This window comes from Cetorhinus maximus, unplaced genomic scaffold (assembly GCF_964194155.1).
Source record: "Cetorhinus maximus unplaced genomic scaffold, sCetMax3.hap1.1 HAP1_SCAFFOLD_2077, whole genome shotgun sequence".
Classification (NCBI taxonomy): Eukaryota; Metazoa; Chordata; class Chondrichthyes; order Lamniformes; family Cetorhinidae; genus Cetorhinus; species Cetorhinus maximus.
Window position 1 is genome coordinate 1,361 of NW_027598017.1, and position 25,182 is coordinate 26,542.

Below are 25,182 nucleotides of genomic sequence, written 5' to 3' on the forward strand. Positions count from 1 at the left end.
CAAAGGAGAGATTGCGAAAGATGTCATAAACAAAAGGTCAAAGGGCTGTTAATAGTGGTGGTACTGGCTAAAGGAGGTGCTAATGGAGACATGAAGAGTGGAAAGCAGAATGTGATATTGGCAGGACCAGGGTAAGCACTCTTGAAAGTGACAGATGGCCCTAGTGGGGGTGGGGGTGGGGTGGGGTGGGGTGGGATGGGGTAGGGGGAGGGGGAGGGGATGGTGGTGGGAAAAAAGATTGAAAAGGCTAAAAGCTGGGGATAAAACAATGAATAAAAATTGAAATAAATTTTAAAAATAATAATAATGAAAATAAGTTGGAAAAAGATAAATAAAAATTAAGAAATAAAAATGACAGTAAAAAAAAGGGATCAAAAAGGGGTAGGTAGGCTGGGGTTGTTTTCCTTAGAGCAGAGAAGGCTGAGGGGGGACCTGATTGAGGTGTGCAAAATTTTGAGGGGCACAGATAGTGTAGATAGGAAGTAACCTTTCCCCTTAGTGGAGGGGTCAGTAACCAGGGGACATAGATTTAAGCTAAGGAGCAGGAGGTTTGGAAGGGATTTGGGGAAAGATTTTTTCACCCAGAGGGTGGGGGGTTTTTGGAACTCACTGCCTGAGAGGGTGGTAGAGGCAGGAACCATCACAACATGTAAGAAGTATTTAGATGAACGCTTGAAATGCCATAGCACACAAGGCTATGGGCCAAGTGCTGGAAAATAGGATTAGAGTAGATAGAGGCTTGATGACTGGCACAGACACGATGGGCTGAAGGGCCTCTTTCCGTGCTGTAAAACTCTATGACTCTATTTTTGAATATAGATTGTGTTTGTCTAGTGTTAAGACAGTAAATGCTAGATTTTTATGGTTCTTTAATAAAGTACATTTATTATTTCTAGTTTTCCTATATAGTACTGTATTTATTTCCAGTCAATAAGGCACAGAAGTTGTCCATTCAGCAACATGAGTCCATGCTGACTCTCTGTAGAGCCCCATTCCACCTGTATATCAAGAGAGGAAAGAATAAGCCAAAGCAACTAGAATTGGCTGTTCTGAATTTTTGTCCTATACTGACAATGGTGACTTTTGTAAATTCTTTTTACACTATTTTAGGAGAGGATTTGCAGACAGAAATCCCAAAACATCACATCGTAACCTCACAAAGTCACTTGATTAATTGGGACGTGTAAAACACTGGCCTTTGAATCTGGAAGGAGAAATGTTTGTCTGTTCTGTCTGCTTCAAAAGGTTTTAAACATCAGTGTGACTGGAAAAGCACCGAGACACACACGCCTGACTGAATGTGTTCCAGTGTACTAACTGTGGAAAGAGACTTAACCAGTTATACAATCTGAACAAACATCGCACCATTCACAGCAGTGAGAGACTGTTGTCTGTCACATTATCTGTGTGGGGACGAGACTTCAACTCATCGTTGAATCTGGAGAGACACACGGCGACGCACCATGGAGAAACCATGGAAATGTGGAGACTGTGGGAAGGGATGCAAAGCTCCATCAGAGCTGGAGATTCATCTACGCAGTCACACTGGGGAGAGGCCATTCACCTGCTCTGAATGTGGGAAGGGATTCACTCAGTCATCCACCCTGCAGAAGCACCAGCGAGTTCACACTGGGGAGAGGCCGTTCACCTGCTCTGAGTGTGGGAAGCGATTCACTCAGTCATCCAGCCTGATGGCACACCACATCACTCACACCGATGAGAGACCCTTTAAATGCTCTGACTGTTTGAGTAGCTTCAAAAGTGCGGCAGATCTGAGGGTCCACCAACGCATTCACACTGAGGAGAGACCGTTCAGCTGCTCTCACTGCACAAAGAGGTTTACAACGTCATCCAACCTTTGGACTCACCAACGCGTTCACACCGGGGAGAGGCCGTTCATCTGCTCTGAGTGTGGGAAGGGATTCACTCAGTCTTCCAACTTGCGGGCACACCAGCGAGTTCACACCAGGGAGAAACCATTTGCCTGCCCTGAGTGTGGGAAGGAATTTATTCAGTCCTCCAACCTGCGGGCACACCAGCGAATTCACACTGGGGAAAGGCCGTTCACTTGCTCCGTGTGTGGGAAGGGATTCACTCATTCATCACACTTACCGAGACACCAGCGAGTTCACAAGTGAATGCAGGGGTTGGATTCTGCTGTTATTGCTGCTGTTAATCCAGGACTGATCCATGTTCATTCTGACAATTGGTGAAGTGGGAGGGTTGGAGGGTTTCTTTCTACTGGACTGGCCGGTCTCACAACTTTGCTTCCAGTGAGCTGATGCTCTTTGAGCCTGGGAGTGCACATTTCCACTGAAATGATCCACAAAAGCTGTTGAAGTATATTTATTTTATCCTGAATAGTAAATAGTGTATTTCCTGCCACTACAGGTAGATTTAAAATAAATACATTTGTCTCTATTCCATTAGTCTACAGCACAGGGGCCAGGCCAGTCGGATCAGTTGGTCTTTGTCAGTATTTATGCTTCACATGAGCCTCCACTCACCCTCTTCATCTCCCCTCATCAGCATATCCTTCTATTCCTTTCTCCCTAATGTATGTATCAAGCTTCACCTTAAAAGAATTCATACTATTCACCTCAACCACTCACTGTGGTAGTGAGTCCCACATTCTCACCACTCGTTGGATGAAGATGCTTCTCATGAAATCCCTATTGAATTATTGAACCCCTTTATAATCTTAAAGACTTCCACCAGGTCACCCTTCAGTCTTCTCTTTTCTAGAGAATAGCGCCCCAGCCTTTCCTGAGGGTTAAATACTCTCAGTTCAGGTGTTATTCTTGTGAATCTTTGTTTCCCCTCCTCCAGTGCCTTATTTCCTTTCTCTAAATGGAGATCACAAATGTTGACCATCCTCCCAGTGTAGTCTAACCATGGTTCTGAACTAGTTGAACATAAACTCCGTGTTTTTCATTCTATCCCTCTAGAATGCCCTACACATGGGCCCCACATTCAAGGAAATTTGCGAAGTTCTAGGGAGTCTGGAGCGAGGATTTACGATATTGCCACCAGGGATGAGGGACTTCAGTTAGTTGGAAAGACTGGAGCAGCTGAAATCTCTCTCATTAGATCATTGAGTCATTAGTGTAGGGAATGGGGCCATTCGACCCTTTGAGTCCATGCTGACTGTCTGTAGAGAAAACCTGTCAGTCCCATTGCCCAGTCCTATCCCTGTAGTGCTCCATTTCCCTGAAGTGCCCATCCAATTTCCTTCAGAAATCATGCCATCATCTCTGCTTCTAGCACACTCATAGGAAGTGGGTTCTCGGTCATTGCCACTCACTTTAAATGCACACAAGGCTCACAGAGCACAGAAGGAGGCCATTTGGCCCATCGTGTTCATGTCAGATATTTGAGAAACTACCCAGTTAATCCCAGAATCCTGCAATTTTATTTTCCTTTCAAGAATCTGCCCAATTCTGTTTTGACAGATAGAGTCCAATCTGCTCTCTGCACCATTTTCAGGCAGTGCGTTCCACATCACAAAACTCGCTGTGTTTCAACACAAATAATTCAGGATGCAGCATGTTTGGATTTTCACAAGAGTGTTTGAAATGTTGTCAAAGACAAGGTTATTGCACAAAATTAAGACTCAATCCATGTTATTTTGATGTGCAGACAAAACGTAATATATCCAAATTTGTGGACAATTGGAAAAAATTGCATTTCTTTGCACCTTGCACCACCACATGACCTCCTACAGCTTTTTACAGCCAATGAAGTACTTCTGAAGTCTAGTCACTGTTGTAATGCATGAAACTGTAGGTAGGCCTGGGTAGCTAAATTTAGTTTTAAAAATCAATCACTTTCACACTGTATTCACTGTTATAGGCAACAAGGTTAAGGAAGCCATTTTAAACTCTAACGTGGCTGGATCTTTATTTTTTTATCATAAAAACTGCATCAACATAAATGTTTCCAGAACCTGCAGGCCCAATACAAATTGTTTAAACAAAGAAACTATTTTCTAATTTTGATAAGTTATAGGACATCATATTCTACCAAAGTTCAGTTCAAGAAGGCTCATTGTTCAATCCAATCAAGATTAATAAGAAACTATTGTCTTCTGCAAACTGTCTTTTTGAACCACTCATTCTTGTGTCAACCAAATCTATGAATTAAATATTACTGTATTAATTAGCTACCAGTCAGTAACAGCTGATTGAATAAGTAGTGAGCCTTAATTGAATTATAATTAATAAATCAATTCTGAATCAGTAGTTATAGTAAAAGACTGAGTTTTATTTGCTGTAAAAATATAATACTTTAATTGCTGTGTATGTAAAGAATGTGCAATGAAGATAAATGTACTGGCAAGAGAGACCTTCAAATTCTGATTAGCCTCAACATTTGGAACTGTATAAGGGATCACATAGAATCAGATAAAGGGATCATATGAAACAGTTCTATTGTATTCCTGTCTAAGATAATGAGAGAAGGTGGTGTAAGTAATTTGGGATCCAATTAAATTAACCAATTGTCATGTTACAACAAGCCCCACTCTGACACGGGGTAATTGTCACATTGGACATAAAAGTAGAGGTTCTGAAGGTCTTCCTTGTTAGCCAAGTATGAAGATTCCCCAGGCTGAGTTCCAAGAAAATTACTGTCAAAGAAGGAGCCAGACTCCCGAGGCTAAATTCTATAAGAATTGCTGTCAAAGAAGGAGCCAGAGAGGGTTATACTTTTATGGACTGATCACCACATGAGGTTGTAAAGTCATTATTTTAAAGTTGTGAAGTAAACCTTTCTCTTTTAATAAACCTTTTTTTAAACTTACAATCCAGAGAATTCTGCCTTTGCCTTAATTGTCAAAATTCTTGTCTGAACCAAAGTGAATTCATTAATTGGCAAGTTGGGGGTGGCTGAAATCGATTAAGTTACAGACCATAAGATGAGGTAACACAAAACTTGAATTTAAAAACTTGCATTTGTAAGGGCCGTTCACAACCACAATACATCCCAAAGTGCTTTACAGCCAATGAAGTACTTTTTGAAGTGTAGTCACTGTTGTAATTTAGGAAACACAGCAGTCCCTGCTCTTCTCTGAAATTGTAGCCAGGGGAACGTCCAAGTCCACCCAAAGGGGCAGACGGGGCCCTTGGGTTGGCTTCTCATCCAGAAGAGAGCAGTTCCAACAGTCCAGCACTCCCTCAAGCTTCAACTTGCACAAGTTTTCAATTCCCATTTGACCTTTCTTTCTGTCTCTATTGCTCATGTCAATGACAGCCAGGCGACGGAGCTGAGGGCTGAATTTAGCCGAGAATAACGGGGCCTACGTCCCAGTTAAGAAATTGCAATGGGTGTCGACTAATAGACGGGAAGATGCTGATTGGCTGACTGGGAAATGGGCTTCTAGCCAATTGGGGAAGAAGTGGGGGGTGACCGGGGCTGCTGGTGATGGGACCCCTCAGGGTTCAGTGGCCCTGTGTCCAAAGCGGGGAGTCACAGGAACAGCGTACAGAGGAGCTAAAGAGAAACCATTTGGGTTCAGAACATTGTGCAAATCCTTTTACCTCTGGTTGTCTTTGATCCTCAAGTAATTTACGTTTTAAAAAAAAGTTCTGTTTCATTAATGAACTTTTATCAATAAAAATATTTGATTTTTCTGGACCTTTCATGATTAGCTTCATGCACTTTAGGGAAAGTGGGTGAGAGGGGTTGGCAGGCTCTTTAACAGCAAGTGAGTCCCTCCAAGGTAATTGGCAAAGGAGCCAGAGAGGGAGAATGTGATTTTATTTTTGACACAGCGATGTTAGAAAATGGGGTTCAGGGAGTTAATTAACTCTTTGTCCCCCTTTCCCAAACTCTTAAATGATTCACAGTGATAACATTGATTGGCGACAATGATTAGATTTTAGTCAGTATAAATGAGACCTGACAATTGCTCATGTCTGAGCAGTAGTATCAAAGTGCAGCAGCATTACCATTACACTCTGGGTAGAAGCACCATCTCCACGTAAATGCTCCCTGATCTGTCCCAGATGCCATGGCACCAGTCAATGTAATATGTAAAACTTCTAAAAAATCTCTAAGATAAAAGCAAGATACTGCGGATGCTGGATATCTGAAACAAAAATTGCTGGAAAAATTCAGCAGGTCTGACAGCATCTGTGGCGAGGAAGGCAGAGTTAATGTTTCGAGTCCGTATGACTCCTCATCAGAACTAAAGAGAAATAAAAATGTGGTGAAATATAAGCAGTTTAAGGGTGAGGGGGGTTGGGACGGGTGGTGTTGGGACAGGTAGAGCTGGATAGAGGGCCAGTGATAGGTGGAGGCAAAGGAGAGATTGCCAAAGATGTCATAAACAAAAGATCAAAGGGGTGTTGACGGTGGTGATATTAGGTAAAGGATGTGCTAATGGTGACATTAAGGTGACAATGGTGACAACATTGTTTTAGCCCCACCTTTTAGCCTATTTCGATTCCCTCCTAAGGGCTCCTTCACCTTAAGCTCCCTTATCAAATCTGCCTCATTACACATCACTAAATCTAGAATTGCCTGTTCCCTAGTGGTAAGATTTTAGAGTCCATTATTAAGGATGTGATTTCAGAATACTTGGAAGTGCATGGTAAATTAGGGCAAAGTGAGCATGGTTTCATCAAGGGGAGGTCATGCCTGACAAATCAGTTAGAATTCTTTGAGGAGGTAACGAGTAGGTTAGACAAACGAGAGCCAATGGATGTTATCTACTTGGACTTCCAGAAGGCCTTTGACAAAGTGCCGCACAGGAGGCTGCTCAGTAAGATAAGAGCCCATGGTGTTAGAGGCAAGGTACTAGCATGGATAGAAGATTGGCTGTCTGGCAGGAGGCAGAGAGTGGGGATAAGGGGGTCCTTCTCAGGATGGCAGCCGGTGACTAGTGGAGTTCCGCAGGGGGCAGTGTTGGGACCACAACTTTTCACTTTATACGTTAATGATCTAGATGAAGGAACTGAGGGCATCCTGACTAAGTTTGCAGATGATACAAAGATAGGTGGAGGGACAGGTAGTATTGAGGAGGCAGGGAGGCTGCAGAAGGATTTGGACAGGTTAGGAGAATGGGAAAAGAAGTGGCAGATGGAATACAACGTGGGGAAGTGTGAGGTCATGCACTTTGGTAGGAAGAATAGAGGCATAGACTATTTTCTAAATGGGGAGAGAATTCAGAAATCTGGAGTGCAAAGGGACTTGGGAGTCCTAGTCCAGGATTCTCTTAAGGTTAACTTGCAGGTTGACGCGGTAGTTAGGAAGGCAAATGCAACGTTGGCATTTATTTCGAGAGGACTAGAATATAAAAGCAGGGATGTGCTGCTGAGGCTTTATAAGGCTCTTGTCAGACCACATTTAGAATATTGTGAGCAATTTTGGGCCCTGTATCTCAGGAAGGATGTGCTAGCCTTGGAGAGGGTCCAGAGGAGGTTCAAGAGAATGATCCCAGGAATGAAAGGCTTAACATATGAGGAACGTTTGAGGACTCTGGGTCTATACTCGATGGTGTTTAGAAGGATGAGGGGGGAGATCTGATTGAAACTTACAGAATACTGATAGAGTGGACGTGCAGAAGATGTTCCCATTAGTAGGAGAGACTAGGACCCGAGGGCACAGCCTCAGAGTAAAGGGAAGACCTTTTAGAACAGAGATGAGGAGAAACTTCTTTAGCCAGAGAGTGGTGAATCTATGGAATTCATTGCCACAGAAGGCTGTGGAGGCCAAGTCATTGAGTGTATTTAAGAGCGAGATAGATAGGTTCTTGATTGGTAAGGGGATCAAAGGTTACGTGGAGAAGGCGGGAGAATGGGGTTGAGAAACTTATCAGCCATGATTGAATGGCGGAGCAGACTCGATGGGCCGAATGGCCTAATTTCTGCTCCTATGTCTTATGATCTTATGGTATCCCCCCACCGCACCCCCACTAGGGCTATCTGTACCTTGCTCATCCTGCTTTCTACCCTTAATGTCACCATTAGCACATCCTTTAGCTAATGTCAACACTGTCAACACCCCTTTGACCTTTTGTTTATGACATCTTTGGCAATCTCTCCTTTGCCTCCACCTATCACTGGCCCTCTATCCAGCTCCACCTGTCCAACCCCCCTTAAACAGCTTATATTTCACCACATTTCTATTTCTCTTTAGTTCTGATGAAGAGTATTACAGACTCAAAATGTTAACTCTGTCTTCCTTGCCACAGATAGTGTCAAACCTGCTGAGTTTTTCCAGCAATTTTTGTTCTTGTCTCTAAAAATCTCTGTTCTTGTAGAATTCCTTCTTATACTTTGTTACATCGCAAAGTCTATGCAGATTGACTTAACCCAATCATTGCCGAGCCATCATTTGAATGGACCGATTACAAAACCCGTCATTGAATCATCTACACCCGTCCAGCCATGTCAAACTCTCAAACAATTGGCTTCCCTACGGTCCATCCCCAGGACAGGGAGTCAGCGTTCCCAGGCCAACCAGTGAAAACATGGTGGCCTTAACACTCAGTCCTCTGGGAGCTGTTTATCTCCCTGCATATAGCAAGTCATCTGTTCTCAGCTATGCTATATTTACTGCTGAACTTTGGCCCCTTTTAAACCTTTTGGATCAATAAAACATTCGGTCAATGAAGACCCAAAGCACAATTTCCCATCCTGTCACTTGTCAACCATCTTTACCCAAAGCGTAATCACAACAGGAGTAGAAGCAGGAGAAATGTAACAATCAAATTAAAAATAAATGCATAACTAGTCATAGAATTTAATTTAACGTTTGCTAATTAGCAAGAAATGCCAAATTAGGGGTACCCCAGCATTCTTACAGTCCACACCTTGAGGGGAAGAGAACTCTCTCTCCGACTCCTCACTCAATTTCACTCTGTTATTTTCCAGTTCTGTTCTGGCCCCCGCTGGGGTAACATCGACCTGATCTTTACTCCTCCTGAAGGAGCATCATGAGTTCTAAGTTACAAGTACATAAGGACATATGCTTTGAGCAACAAGTCAAGCATAGATGTACAAGTTTCTCCAGCTCTCTCTTTATCCCTATCCAACTTGTGGCTAGTTCTTACTGAGTATTATTTCTGCTAAGCCTCTAATTGTTCAGTCCAAGTTCTTATCCCTTTTTAATTTAATGTTACTCACTTATTGACCATGACCAGTGTATTTAATTCTGTCCTGGTTGTTTTAAAGTCAGTTTCACTATGGAGTATGTGTCAAATCCTTGATGATGTCAAAATGTTGTCTCATTCCCCTGGTCACAATCACCATTTAATGTCATTCTGGGTGTCAGGTAGCTGTGCATGGTTGGGACCAGTTCTTCAGCGCACGTTCACCATGCATTTCCCGCTGTTAGTTGTCTCACACGTAACAAATCACAGCTGTACACTCACACTGCTATCCCAAAATCATGACATATTATTGACTTTCAGGTGACCTCATGAAAAGATCAAAGTGGGTAACAGTCTCGAGATCTTCTATTATCTCCCCCAGTATGGTCCTGATATTTCAGGTAGTGGCCAGGCTTTCAAATGCGGTTTTCTATTTTTAAAAATGTTCACAGGCAAAGGATACAAATATCTCACTTATTTTGTCTCTACACTTCCCTGAATTCATGGCAATGTATATGGGCACCAGATTGATATATTCCATTGAACTGCACCCTTGATGAGTTATTCCAGTTCCTTCACTGTCCAGTACAATATTTTCATAATACTTTTGAAACAGAAAACAAACAGTCCCATTTGATTTCAGCTATTAACATATTTTGTTTGTCCTTTTTTTTAGATGTCAGGCCTGGGTTGTTCTTCTTGGAGCAAGGGAGTTTGAGGGAAGATTTGATAGAGGTGTACAGGAATATGACAGGTTTAGATAAGGTGGAGAAAGAAAAGCTGTTCCCATTAGCTGATGTACAGGGATGAAGGGACACACATTTAAGGTTTTGGGCAGGAGATGTGAGGAAGAACATTTTTACACAGCAAGTGGTATTGATCTGGAACTCACTGCCTACGAGGGTGTTGGAAGTGGAAATGATGAATGATTTCAAAAGGAAATTGGATGAACATTCGAGGGAAATAAACCTGCAGGGCTACGGGGTAGAACAGCGCAATGGGACTGGCTGGTTTGCTCAACAGAGAGCTGGCATGGACTCGACGGGCTGAACGGCCTCCTTCTATGCCTAAATGACTCTATGATCTGAAGAGAACAATTTCAGCTGCTCCAGTCTCTCCAGCTAATTGAAGTCCCTCATCCTTGGTGCCGTTCTCGAAAATCTCCTCGACACCCTCTCCGAGAACATCACATCTTTCCTAAAGTGTGGGGCCCATATATAGGGTTCCTTTTTAGAGGGATACAGTTAGACTTAGCATCATTATGGAAAAGGACAAAGATGGAACAGGAGTAAAAGTACTAAATTGGGGGAAGACAAATTTTACAAAGCTCAGAGGTGAGCTGGCAAGAGTGGACAGGATACAGCTAGCAGAAGGAAGAACTGTGTCAAATCAGTGGGAGGCATTCAAAGGTGAGATTCTACGGGCACAGTGTAGACATGTCCCCACAAAGAAAAAGGGTGGTACTGCCAAATATAGAGCCCCCTGATTATCCAGAAGCATACAGGCCAAGATAAAGCAGAAAAAGAAAGCTTCTGACAGTCACAAAAGAGTTAATACTGTAGAAAGCCTAGAGGAGTATAAAAAATACAGGAGTGAAGTAAAAATGGAAATTAGGATAGCAGAGAGGGGATAAGAAAAAATGTCGACAGGTAAAATCAAAGAAAATCCCAAGATGTTTTACCAGTACATTAAGAGCAAGAGAATAACTAAGGAAAAGGTAGGGCCTATCAGAGATGTACATGGTAACTTGTGAGTTGATGTAGAAGATGTGGGCAGGGTTCTCAATGAGTATTTTGTCTCTGTCTTCACTAAGGAGAGGGATGATGCAGACATTGTAGTTAAAGGGGAAGAGTGAAATATTGGATGCAATAAGCATAGTGAGAGAGGACGTAATGGAGGGACTGACATCCTTGAAGGTGGATAAATCACTAGGGCAGATGGACTGTATCCCAATCTGTTGAAAGAAGCCAGGGAAGAAATAACAGATGCTCTGAGTACCATTTTCCAATCCTCACTAGATACCGGTGAAGTCCCAGAGGATTGGAGGTCTGTGAACGTTGTACCATTAGTTGAAAAGGATGCGAGGGATAGGCCAGAAAATTATAGGCAAGTCAGTATGACTTCAGTGATGGGAAAATTATTGAAAACAATTCTGAGGAGCAGAATAAACTATCATTTGCAAAGACACGGATAGATCAGGGATAGTCAGCCTGGTTTTGTTAGGGGAAGATCCTGTGTTACTAACTTAATAGAATTTTTTGAGGAAGTAACAAGGAAGATTTATGAGGATAGTGCAGTGGATGTTGTCTACCAGGATTTCAGTAAGGGATTTGACAAGGTCCCACATAGCAGACTTGTCAGGAAAGTGACAGGTTGGGTCCAAAATTGGTTCAGCAACAGGAAACTAAAGGTAATGGTCAATGAATGTTTTTGCGAATGGAAAACGGTTTCCAGTGATGTTCCACAGGGCTCAGTATTGGGGCCCTTGCTGTAAATATTAATGATTTAGACTTAAATGTGGGAGGCATGATTGGGAAATTTGTAGATGACACAAAAATTGGCCATGTAGTTGATAGTTGAAGAGGATAGCTGTCGACTCCAGAATTATATCAATGGTTTGGTTGAATGGGTGGAAAAGTGGCAAATGGAATTCAATCCTGAAAAGCGTGAAGTAATGCATTTGGGGAGGGCAAAAAAAACAAGGGAATGTTCAATAATCGGGAAGCTATTGAGAGGGATTGAGGAAGTGAGAGACCCTGGAGTGCATGTCCACAGTGCCTTGAAGGTGGCAAGACAGGTGGACAAGATGGTCAAGAAAGCATATGGAATGCTTTCATTTATTGGGCGAAATATTGAATACAAAAGCAGGGATGTAATGATGTATAAAATTGTAGTTTGTAATTCACTGCCTAAGTTTGTGGTTGAGGCTGAAACACTCAACTCACTTAAAAGCTACCTGGACCTGCATCTGAAGTGCTGTAACCTGCAAGGCTACGGACCAGGTGCTAGAAAGTTTGGGTTAAAATGAGCGGCTAGTTTCTTATTTCTCTTTTTTGGCTGGTGCAGACACGATGGGATGAATGGCCTCTTTCTGCACCGTAACTTTTCTATGGTTCTATGGATAGAATTGAGAAGCAGGAAGGTTATCTTCCACTGGTTTGGAACCATGGTTAGACGACACTGGGAGGACAGTCAATATTTGTGATCTCCATTTAGAGAAAGGAGACAGACACACCGGAGAAGGTGGCAAAAATATTCAGAAGGATCAGACCAGAACTGAGAGCGTTTAACCCTCAGGAAAGGCTGGGCTGCCTTCCTCTAGAAAAGAGAAGACTGAAGGGTGACCTGATGGAAGTCTTTAAGATTATAAAGAGGCTCAATAATCCAATAGGCATTTCATGAGAAACCTCTCTACCCAGCAAGTGGTGAGAATGTGAAGCTTGCGACCACAGCGAGTGGTTGAGGTGAATAGCATGAATATATTTAAGAGGAAGCTAGATACACACATTAGGGAGAAAGGAATAGAAGGATATGCTGATGGGGGGAGTGGAGGCTCATCTGGAACATAAATACTGACATAGACCGATTGAGCTGACTGGCCTGGTCCCTGTGCTGTAGACTCAATGGAACAGAGACAAATGTATTTATTTTAGATATACCTGTAGTGGTGGGCAAAACACTATTTACTACCCAGGATAAAATAAATATACTTCACCAGCTTTTGTGGATCATTTCGGTGGAAACGTGCACTCACAGGCTGAAAGAGCATCAGCCCACTGGAAGCAAAGCTGTGAGGCCTGTCCAGCAGAAAGAAACCTCTGACCCTCCCACTTCACCAACCGTCAGAGTGAACATGGTTCAGTCCTGGATGTGATTAACAGCAGCAATAACAGCAGAATCCAACCCCTGTAATCACTTGTGAACTCACTGGTGTCTCAGCAGGTGAGATGAATCACTGAATCCCTTCCCACACTCAGAGCAAATGAATGGCCTCTCCCCAGTGTGAACCCGCTGGTGTCTCAGCAGGCTGGATAACTGAGTGAATCTTTTCCCACACTCAAAACAGGCGAATGGTCTCTCTTCAGTGTGAACACGCCGGTGTCTCTGCAGGTTGGATGAAGTAGTGAATTTTTTCCCACACTCAGAGCAGGTGAATGGCCTCTCCCCATTGTGAATGCGTTGATGTGTCAGCAGGCTGAATGAATGAGTGAATCTCTTCCCACATACGGAGCATGTGAATGGTCTCTCACTGGTGTGAAGGCACAGGTGTGTCTTAAGGCTGGATAACTGATTGAATCCCTTGCCACACTCAGAGCAGGTGAAAGGCCTCTCCCCTGTGTGAACGCGTCGATGAGTTTCCAGCCCAGATGGGAACTGGAATGCCTTCCCACAGACACCACATTTCCATGGTTTCCCCATGGTGAGGGTGTCCTTGTGACTCTCTAGATTCAATGATCAGTTGAAGCCTTGCCCACAAAAAGAACATCTGTACGGTTCTCCCCACTGTGAATGATGCAATGTTTTTTCAGGATGTGTGACTGGTTAAAGCTCTTTCCACAGTCAGTTCACTGGAACACTCTCACTCAAGTGTGTGTGTGTGTCTTGGTACCTTTCTAGTTGCACTGATGTTCAAAACCTTTTGAAGGAGACAGACTAGACAAATGTTTCTCCATCTAGATTTAAAGGCTGATGGTATTCACGTCCCAATCAATCGAGTGACTCTGTCAGGCCTTGACGCTTTGTTTGGTATCTGTCTCCAAATCCTCCCCTTCTAATATTCTGTAAATGGAGTTTACAAAAGTCATCACTTTCAGTACAGGGTAGAAATTCAGAAAAGAAAAATCTAGTTTCTGTGGAACATTCTTTCCTCTCTCATTCCCCAAAACCTGTAAATATCTGACCCCAACAATCTCTCTCCATTCTCACTCCTCTGTAAATAATATACATCCATCTAGTTCTCATGAAGGTGTCATTCCAGGCTGATCAGCAGATTGACGCTCACCACTTCCTGTCCTGTACACAAGAGACCTGAAAATCTTCATGCAGGCTGCTAGCCTATATATGTATTTGTGTATATTGGTCAAAAAATTTGTGTGATATAAAGTTCTGTATTACTTAGGTAAGATATGGTGGGATGTGAGGAAGAACTTTATTTAGACAGCGAGTGGTCATGACCTGGGACTCGCTGCCTATGAGGGTGATGGAAACAGTGATGATTAACGATTTCCAAATGAAACTGGATGAACACTTGAAGGAAATAAACTTGCAAGGGAACAGGATATAGAGGGGGAATGGGACAGACTGGATTGCCCTACAGAGATTCAGCATGGACTCGAGCTGCCGACTGGAATCCCGCTGTGCCATAAGGACTCTATGGCTGGAAATAAATAATGTAGCTATCGTACTATTTTACAAAACTAGAAATAATAATAAATTACAGAACTATAAACAATATATCTACTATGTATCATATAACAACACTGACATATTGCTCTCGTTACAATCCCCTTAAAATAAGCAATTTCCCAGACAACCCCAACAGAATAAACCGAAGGACAAGGCTTCACTTTTTAAAAAAATTTACCGTAATTCTCAAACTAAAAGGCAAATAGTATTTGAATAGACAGGATAAATTTGACTTAAAATAGCTCATATAATTCAAACAGGTTCAACAAAATCAAAGCATTTCACTCCTCAGCATTTATGGCACTAATTCCAGTTACAGAGTCCCACATATCTCTGTATTTCCCAGGGGGAAGAAAGAAAGTGTTTTACCCACAGATGTTGGACAGAGGAGGAAGTTTTACTGTGTTTATAGACTCATAGACGTCTACAGCACAGAAGAAGGCCATTCAGCCCATCATGTCCGCGCCGGTCAACAAAGATCTGGCTACCCTAATCGCATTTTCCAGCACTTGGTCCATAGCCCTGGAGGCCATGGCAATGCAAGTGAATATCTAAATACCTCTTAAATGTTACCAGAGTTTCTGACTCAACCACCCTTTCAGGCAGTGAGTTCCAGACCCTCACTAGACTCTGGGTGAAAAAATTTCTCAACTCTGTTCTTAGCCTTCTACCTCTTGCCTTATTGACCCCTCTGCTGATGGAAAAAGTATCTTCATATCCACCCTATCTATGCCCCTCATAATCTTATGCACCTCTTTCAGGCCCCCTCTCAACCTTCGCTGCTCCAAGGAAAACAACCCCAGCCTATCCAATCTCTCCTCACAGCTCAGACCCTCCAGCCTAGGCAGCATCCTGGTAAATCTCCCTCTGCACCCTCTCCAGTGCAATCACATCCTTCCTATAATGTGGTGACCAGAACTGCACACAGTACTCTCGCTGTAGCCTAACCAGCGTTTTATACGGTTCCAGCATAACCTCCCTGCTCTTGTATTCGATGCCTCGGCTAATAAAGGCAAGTATCCCATATGCCTTCTTAACCACCTTATCTACCTGCCCTGCTACCCTCAGGGATCTGTGGATATGCGCACCAAGGTCACTCTGATCTTCAGTACTTTCCATGGTCCTGCCATTCACAGTGTCATCCTCGCCTTGTTAGTCCTCCCCAAGTGCATTAACTCACACTTTTCCGGGTTGAATTCCATTTGCCATTGCTCTGCCCACCTGACCTATCCTCGTTTGTGAAGCTAAGAACAAATCCGGTGCTGTTTAAAGTCAAACTACATGACGTGGAAGAAAATAAAGGAGCACAGATTATAAACTCCCCTCCTCCACTCCCTCAGCTGACAGTCCAGCGCGCAGGCGCAGAAAGAGGTGCTGACCTGACCTTCGCTGTCCGGAGCAGGCGCAGTGCAGTTGCCGCCATCGGTCGCGCTCGATCTCTTTTCGGACCAGCCAGCCGCCGTAGACAGTGTGGGGGAGGAGGAGTTCGCCGAGCGGCGTCTCGTTCTGGCTGGAGCCGTCAGCCGGTTACCTGGAAACCTTGGCTCGAGGAGTCGGGGAACAATGGGTGGGGGTGGGGCTCCCGTGTCCGCGCGCCTGGCCTGCAGACTGGAACCCGAGGACGTCACCGCGGAGCAGAGTGATTCCTATTGGCTGATTCAGGCAGAATTCCATTGTGGACGTCACACCCCTTCCTACTGTATCCCTCATTAAGAAATACAGTGCTATATGTCACACATTTTTAGTCCACTTATATGTACATACCAGCAGCCTCCATAAACATTTTCGGTCTCTGGTTCCAGGACATGCAGCACTGACCATGGTCTGTCGATCAGCATGAATCGCTCCTTCAGGACAATTGGGAGGTTCAAAGTTATGTGCGGCAAAGTAAGAATGGGGAGGAGGTGTCTGGGATGACTTTTGGATGAAAGAAGAATGAACGTTCCATAGAAACTAGAATTGTCTGTTCTGAATTTCTATCCTGTACTGACAGTGATGATTTTTGTAAACTCCTTTTACAGGATATTAGGAAGGAGAGGGTTTGTAGACAGAAATCTCAAACCAAATGTTTCCTCAAGATCTGACAGTCACTCGATTTATCAGGACCTGAATATCATCAGCCTTTGAACCTAGAGGGTAAAATGTTTGCCTGTTATGTCTGCTTCAAAAGGTTTTAAACATCAGTGTGACTGGAAAAGCACCGAGACACACAAATACCTGAGTGAGGGTGTTCTAATGCACAGATTTTAACCAGTTCAACCCGTTTAAACAGCCTGAAAAAAACATCACGTCATTCACAGTGGGGAGGGACTGTACATGTGTTCTGTGTGAGGGCGAGGCTTCAACTGATTGTCCAACCTGGAGAGACACAAGGACACCGGCACCATGGAGAAACCGTGGAAATGCGGGGAATGTGGGAAAGATTTCAGATGCCCATCTAAACTGGAGATTCATCGACGCAGTCACACTGGGGAGAGACCGTTCACCTGCTGTGAGTGTGGGAAGGGATTCAGTCATTCATCTGCGCTGCTGACACACCAGCGAGTTCACACTGGGGAGAGGCCATTCACCTGCGCTGAATGTGGGAAGGGATTCAGTGATTCTTCCACCCTGCAGAAACACCAGCGAGTGCACACTGGGGAGAGGCCATTCACCTATTATGAGTGTGGGAAGGGATTCAGAGATTCATCCACCCTGCTGACACATCAGCGAGTTCACACTGGGGAGAGACCGTTCATTTGCTCCCTGTGTGGGAAGGCATTCACTCGGATATCTAACCTTCTGAGACACCGACGAATTCATAAATGACTGCATGGGTTAGATTCTTCTGTCATTGCTGCTGTTAATTATATCCAGCACAGAACCATGTTCATTCCATGTGGGATCATCCAGCAGGAGCCAGCACAAGCCAGCTGACTGAGGGGGTGGTGGGGGCTGGTGCAAGAATTTCTTGTGGACTGAGGCTGCTTCCCTTCAGAGGCCACTGAGTACATTGTGGGATCATCTTTCTGGTCTGAGAATCCACTCCTTTCCCCCTGTATAATGCTGGCTGAGAATAGACATCGGGGCTCAATGTACTGACAGTACCTCTGCCACTGAAGATGGGTGGAGGTAATGTTCTCATCCCTGTTATTCTGTTTGTCTGTAAGCAATTTATCTCACAAACTAATGGCAGATTTTACCGGAACCTGGTACACTGACAGGGTATGAACCACAGAAGAACTGATTTATTTTTGGTGAAGATCGGGATCCTGGAATTTTTTTCAAGGATCCGCTCACATTGGCAGATCGGTAGAATTGATTTTTTCTTTTCGATTTTTGTGATTTGTTTTATTTCGAATGGTGATTGTTTTACAATGCTGTGGATTGTTTCTGCTGCTGGGGTGGAATTTGTCACAGCTGTCAAAATGTCAACAGTTTTCAGAGCAGGTTGCCGGATGTGGATTTGCCTGAAGCCTCTTCAATGAGATGGACACTCTTAATAAGAACATTTATTCTTTCAGCTTTGGAGTTACAGAGTTTGTTTTCAACCCTGTTTGTTTGTCTGTCTGTAACAATATGTCTAAAAAACTAATGGATGGATTTGAACAAAATGTGCTACACAAATAAGATATGGCTGAAGGAAGAAATGATTAGATTTGGTGAACATGTGGACTGGAACCAGATCCTGGATTTTTTAAAAACAAAAAACTACTGCGGATGCTGGAAATCCAAAACAAAAACAGAATTACCTGGAAAAATTCAACACCTCTTTGATCCTTTTGTCTGTGACATCTTTTGATTATCTGCTCCTATCACTGCTTGCTTGTCCCTACAACCACCCCACCCTCAATTTCTCTCCCCCCGCCCCCCACCTTAAACCAGCTTATATTTCACCCCTCTCCTAACTATACTTCAGTTCTGTTGAAGGGTCATGTGAACCTGAAACGTCAACTCTTTTCTTCTCCACCGATGCTGCCAGACCTGCTGAGTTTTTCCAGGTAATTCTGTTTTTGTCCTGGATTTTTTAATATTCATATGCATGGCCTGGTCCTCTGCAGGCAAAAGGAATTTGTCTAGGCATTGCACCTTTTCAATTAAACAAAAACATGGGGGACAATTGTTCCCTGATGTATTCGCCAGGGCAACATCTTGACCAATCAGATTCGACTTGCCATCCAACCAGCACCCTGTTTCTCAGTATTAATTGTTCCCTTTGAAATATGGTATTCTTGCATCTATCCTGATGAGTGCTAGGTGAAAAGCTTTGACATGTCTCTTTTTTTTCCAGGAACATTCAAATTGTTTAAATAATTTGTCAACATTGGGAGGTTGGGTGAAATAATATTTTTTTTCTCTCTCCAACAATTTATCATAAACAATGATAAATTGCCTGGAAGATGACATACATTTGCACTCTCTCTTTCCTTCACTTTGTATTTCTCCCAGTACACTAATTGGGGTTTCTCTCTGCCTCTCCCTCACACTGTGTTTCTCTCAGTTCACTGACTGAAGTCTTTCTCTCTCCCTCACACTGTTTCTCTCAGTGCACCAACTGGGCTATCTTTCTCTCCCTCTCACACTGTGTTTCTCTCAGTACACTAACTGGGTTCTCTCTCTCACTCTCTCTGTCTCTCCCTCTCACTATCTCTCTCCCTCACCCTGCGTTTCTCTCAGTACACTGACTGAGGTCTCTCCCAATCCTTGTTACTGTCAGTATAAATCCTGATTTGAAAAGGCACGGATTACTCAAGGACAGTCAGCATGGATTTGTCAAGGGAAGGCTGTGTCTGACTAAATCAATTTAATTTTTTGAGGACATAACAAGAAGGGTTGATGAGGGTACTGCATTTGCTGTGGCCGATATGGATTTTAGCAAGGCTTTTGATAAGGATCCATATGGCAAACTGATCAGTCAATTAAACATTCATGGGATCCAAGTGGAAGTAGCGAGTTTGATCCAATACTGGCTCAGTGGCAGGAAACAAAAGGTAATGTTCAATAGATGTTTTTGTGATTGGAAGACTGTTTCCAGTGGGGCTCCACAGGTAACAATACCCGTCACTTACTGTTTGTGATATATATCAATGATTTAGACTTAAACATAGGAGTTATGATTAAGAAGTTTGCAGATGATGCACAAATTGGCTGTGGGTTTGATAGTGAGGAAGAAAGCTTTAGACTACAGGAAGATATCAATGGACTGGTCAGGTGGGCAGAGAAGTGACAAATGGAATTCAAGCCCGGAGAAGAGTGAGGTAATGAATTTGGTGAAGGCTAACAAGGCAATGGATTTACCACAATATATGGTAGGATAGTGAAAAATGTAGAGGAACAGAGGGACCTTGGAGTTTATCTCCGACCATCCCTGAAGGTAGCAGCACAGGTAGATAAGGTGGTTAAGAAAGCACAGTAGATACTTTCCTTTAATAACCGAGGTCTAGAATATAAGAGCAGGGAGGTTATGCTAGAATTGTATAAAACACTAGTTGGACCACAGCTGGAGTACTGTGTACAGTTCTGGTTACCAAATTACAGGAAGAGTGTGATCGCACCAGAGAGGGTACAGAGGACATTTATGATGATGTTACCAAGAATGGAGAATTTTAACAATGAGGAAGGATTGGAGAGGCTGGGTTTTTTTCCTTTGGAACAGAAGAGGCTGAAGGAAGATTTGTATGTATTTCTGAGGGGCCCACATAGAGTGAATATTTCCCATAGCAGAGAGGCCAGTAACCAGGGAGCATTGATTTAGAGTCATTGCTGGAAGGATTAGAGGGGAGTTGAGTAATTTTTTCACCCAGAAGGTGTGGAGGTTTGGAACTCACTGCCTGAAAGGTTGGTAGATGCAGAAATCCTCATCATAATTTAAAAAAAAATCTTGGATATGAACTTGAGGTGATGTAACCTACAGGGATACAGACCAGGAGCTGAAAGGTGGTGTTAGACTGGATTGTTCTTTTTTGGCTGCCACAGACATGATGGACCGAATGGCCTTCTCTGCTGTAAATATATTATGTACCTATGAGAGGGCAGATGGGACCCCAGTTTAACCTCTCATTTGAAATACAGAACCTCCGACAGTGCAGCATTCTCTCAGTACTGACATTGATTTAGAGGGGTGAAAAGGTTTAAAGAGGGAAACCCCGAGTTCAATCCCAGAGAATTTTGAGGTAATTAATTTGAGGAAGGCTAACAAAGCAAGGGAATACAGAACAAATGGTAGAATAGTGAGAAATGTAGAGGAACAGAAGGACCCTGGAGTGTATGCCTACAGACTCCTGAAGGTAACAGCACAGGTAGATAAGGTGGTTAAAAAAGCACTTGGAATATTTTTCTTTAATAGCCGAGGCCTGCGTATCTCCAGCACTTTCCGCTTGTATTTAAATCTATATCCTTACGCTTGAAGTTAACAAACTGATTGGCTAAGGGGGCGTCACAATAAAATACAGTAACTACCCACATACTTTCTGTCAGTGCGCCCTCCCACCCCCACATTTCATCCAGGTCTGACGAGCTTCGAGATTGGGATCCGGATGAGTAATGGCGGCCATAGCTCCCACAATCCTCCGCGCTGGTGAAACCGCTCCATCCGCCACGCGGCAGGCGACCCGGGACTGCGCATGACCAAGGGAGAGAGAAGCTGCGCATGTGTGGAGGAGAGCCCATATCTCCCCCCCAATTTTTATTATGTTGAGATGTTGACCAATGGGAAGACTTGGAGGACCGGAAGTACTCTGGTGCTCCAGTCAATCAGAGCGCAGGCTTTGTGTCTCCAGCGCTTGAGCTTCACAGAGACGAAAACTTCCTCCTGTGTCCAACATCTGTGAGTAAAACACTTTCTTTTCTCCCCCTTTCCATTTCTTTTCTAATTCTGAGTTTAAATTGTTGATTTGCAGGAACTGAAGGGAAATGAAGTGAATCCAGGGAGGGTGCAGACTCTGGAAAGGTTAGCCCATCTCTCACTCTTAAAGACATTGAGATCCTTTGCTCCCTCAGCTCGACACATTTATTTGTCTGGCTAAAAGGATGGTCTCTTTCTTAATGTTCATAATTAAGGGGATGGTTTCCCCAGGAGATGGCTGACATTTAAGGGACAGTAAATTAATATTGGAAGAGTTATGTCGAGTGTTGTTATATGATACATATTAGAGATATTATTTATGGTTCTTTAATCATGTACATTTATTATTATTTCTATTCTTGTAATATATGAGGTGGTAGCATTTTACATTTCCAACCATAGAGTCATTTTGGCATTCAGTGACTTGAGTCCATGCCAACTCTCCAAGATTAGCCTGGAGTCTCCAGGAATTGAAGACCATTCTCCAGTTCACTGCTGTGTGCAACCCTGGAGAAAATTCATCAGGAAATTAATAAAGATTGTATTTTTTTGTAATTTTCTTAGAACATTTCACTTTGCCAGATATAAAAATATTGAAAATGTGTGTGGGGATGGAGGTGGGGTGGTGGGCAGCTGGGGAGGGCGTGGAAGGCTGCTTGGCTGACAGTTGAGCATTATCCAAGTGGGTAATGAGTCTTTTTGCTTTCCAGTTGGTATAGGAAGGCAGTGTGCCACAAGGTTGGCTGTGTTGGTTGATTAACAGCTGGAACATGGAGGTAAATCATGCGGTGAAACCTCCAGGAATACATTTCATCACAGTTGGCAAGCTTAGTCCTCACTCACTCTCCATAAAGCAATCCAGGCAGTTCCATTCACCCTGTAGATTCTCATAGTCTTGCAAGTTTATTTCCTTCAAATGCCTACTCATTTCATCCTCAAATCATTGTTAATATCTGCTTCTACCAGCATCGTAGGCAGCAAGTTCCAAGTAAATCTAAGAGTACTGTATCTGTAACTCAGCATCAGAGTACTGTATCTGTAACTCAGCATCAGAGTACTGTATCTGTAACTCAGCTTTAGGGTACTGTATCTCTAACTCAACATCAGAGTACTGTATCTGTAACTCAGCATCAGAGTACTGTATCTGTAACTCAGCATCAGAGTACTGTATCTGTAACTCAGCATCAGAGTACTGTGTCTGTAACTCAGCATCAGAGTACTGTGTCTGTAACTCAGCAGAGTACTGTCTCTCTAACTCAGCTTTAGGGTACTGTATCTCTAACTTAACATCAGAGTATAGTATCTCTAGCTCAGTAATAGAGTACTGTATCTCTAACTCAGTAGTAGAGCACTGTATCACTCAGCAATAGAGTACTGTACCTCCAGCTCCACAATGGAGTGCAGTATCTCTATATCAGTATTGGAGTACTGAATATTACACACATTTTTAGTCCTGTGATAGATTTTCATGCCTCCCTGTCCAGAACAGGAAGCGGTGAGTGTGGAACTGTCAATTAGCATGATTTGCCACATTCAGGAGAATTGGGAGGGTGAACATTAGGTAATGCAGAGTTAGAAAGGAGGGAGAGTGTGTGGGATGGAGATTTACACATTTTGGAGCGTAGGAGGGAAGAATGTTCCTTAGAAATTAGAATTGTCTGTTCTGAATTTTTATTCTAGACTGATGACATGTGTGAACTCCTTTTACAGGATATTAGAAGGGGAGGATTTGCAAACAGAAATCGGCATACAAAAATCACGTCAAGATCTGACAGTCATTCAATTCATGGGAGCTGAATATCATCAGCCTTTGAATCTAGAAGGAGAAATGTTTGTCTGTTCTGATTGCTTCAAAACGTTTTAAACATCAGTGTGACTGGAAAAGCATTGAGACACACACACCCAAGTGAGAATTTTCCAGTGTACTGACTGTGGAATAACCTGAAGAAACACAGGGACACCTGAACCATGGAGAAACCGTGGAAATGTGGGGATTGTGGGAAAGGATTCCGTTCCCCGTCTGTGCTGGAAATTCATCGACACAATCACACTGGGGAGAGGCCGTTCGCCTGCTCCGAGTGTGGGAAGGGATTCACACGATCATCCACACTGCTGACACACCAGCGAGTTCACACCGGGGAGAGGCCATTCACCTGATCTGAGTGTGGGAAGGGATTCACTCAGTCATCCCACCTACTGATACACCAGCGAGTTCACACTGCGGAGAGGCCATTCACTTGCTCTGTGTGTGGGAAGAGGTTCCCTCATCATCCAACCTGCTGAGACACCAGCAGGTTCACAGTGGGGAGGGGGCCTTCACCTGTTCTCAGTGTGGGAAGGGATTCAGTGATTCATCCAACCTATTTTCACACCAGCGGGTTCACACTGGGGAGAGGCCGTTCATGTGCTTTGTGTGTGGGAAGGGATTTACTCAGTCATCCAGCCTGCAGACACACCAGCGAATTCACACTGGGGAGAGGCCGTTCCCCTGCTCTCAGTGCGGGAAGGGATTCACTCAGTTATCCAACTGGTGACACACCAGCGAGTTCACAGTGGGGAGAAGCTATTCATCTGCTCCGAGTGTGGGAAGGAATTCACACAGTCACAACACCTGCTGAGACATCAGCGAGCTCACCAGTGCTTCCAGAGATTGGATCCTGCTGCTATTGCTGCTGTTAATCACATCCAGAACTGAACCATGTTCATTCTGAAAGTTGGTAGGGCCAGAGGGTTTCTTTCTGATGGACTGGTCAGTCTCATGACTTTGCTTCCAGTGGGCTGATGCTCTTTGAATGTGGGAGAGCACATTTCCACTGAAATGATCCACAAAAGCTGATGAAGTACATTTATTTATCCTGGATAGTAAATAGTGTTGTTCCTACCAGGTCGATCTAAAATAAATAAATTTGTTTTTCTCCCATTGAGTCTACAGCACATGGCCAGGCCAGTCGGCTCCATTGGTATATGTCAGTATTTGTGCTCCACATCAGCCTCCACCCACCCCTCTTCATCTCCCCCATCAGCATATCCTTCTATTCCTTTCTCCCTCTTGTTTGTATCTAGCTTCCCCTTAAATGTATTCATGCTGTTCACCTCAACCACTCACTGTGATAGCGAGTTCCACATTCTCACCACTCACTGGATAAAGAGGTTTCTCATGAAATCCCCATTGGATTATTAAACCCCTTCATAATCTTAAAGACTCCCATCAGGTCACCCTTCAGACTTCTCTTTTCTAGAGAAAAGCAGCCCCAGACTTTCGCGAGGGTTGAAATGCTCTCGTTTCTGGTATTATTCTTGTGAATATTTGTTGCCACTTCTCCAGTGCCTTTATTTCCCTTTTCTAAATGGACATCAAAAATGTTAACAGTCCTCCCAGTGTAGTCTAACCACGGTTCGAAACAAGTTGAACATAACCTCCCTGCTTTTCAATTCTGTCCCTCTAGAAAGGAACCCGACATCTGAGCCCCGCACTTTAGACAAGATGTGAAATTGTGCGAGAGGGCGCAGAGGAGAATCGTGAGAATGCACCAGAGATAAGAGTCTTCAGTTAGTCGGAGAGACGGGAGCAGCTGAAATTTCTGTCTTTCGATCACAGAGTCATTAGGGCAGAGAAGGAGGCCATTCAGTCCATCGAGTCTATGTCGACTCGACAGAGCAAACTAGTCAGTCCCATTGCCCTGTTCTATCCCTGTTACCCTGAATGTTTATTTCCCTCAAGTGTCCATCCAATTTCCTTTTGAAATTATTCATTGTCTCCTTTTCCACTGCCCTTATAAGCGGTGAGTTCCAGGTCATTCCCACTCACTGTGTAAAATATTCTTCCTCACATCCCCCTGCATCTCCTCCCCAAAAGCTT

At 43.6% G+C, this 25,182-nt stretch overlaps 1 protein-coding gene across 1 annotated transcript in view; it reads left to right on the forward strand.

Moving 5' to 3' along the window:
- The first annotated feature begins 1,463 nt into the window (after positions 1 to 1,463).
- The window catches only part of LOC144676913 (uncharacterized), a 49,743-nt gene continuing 26,024 nt past the window's right edge, over positions 1,464 to 25,182 (forward strand). The window contains 6 exon segments of the mRNA XM_078537229.1: positions 1,464 to 2,134; positions 16,303 to 16,387; positions 16,892 to 17,304; positions 23,375 to 23,583; positions 23,586 to 23,846; positions 23,849 to 23,997. Coding sequence (XP_078393355.1) covers positions 1,464 to 2,134; positions 16,303 to 16,387; positions 16,892 to 17,304; positions 23,375 to 23,583; positions 23,586 to 23,846; positions 23,849 to 23,997 — 1,788 coding nt within the window.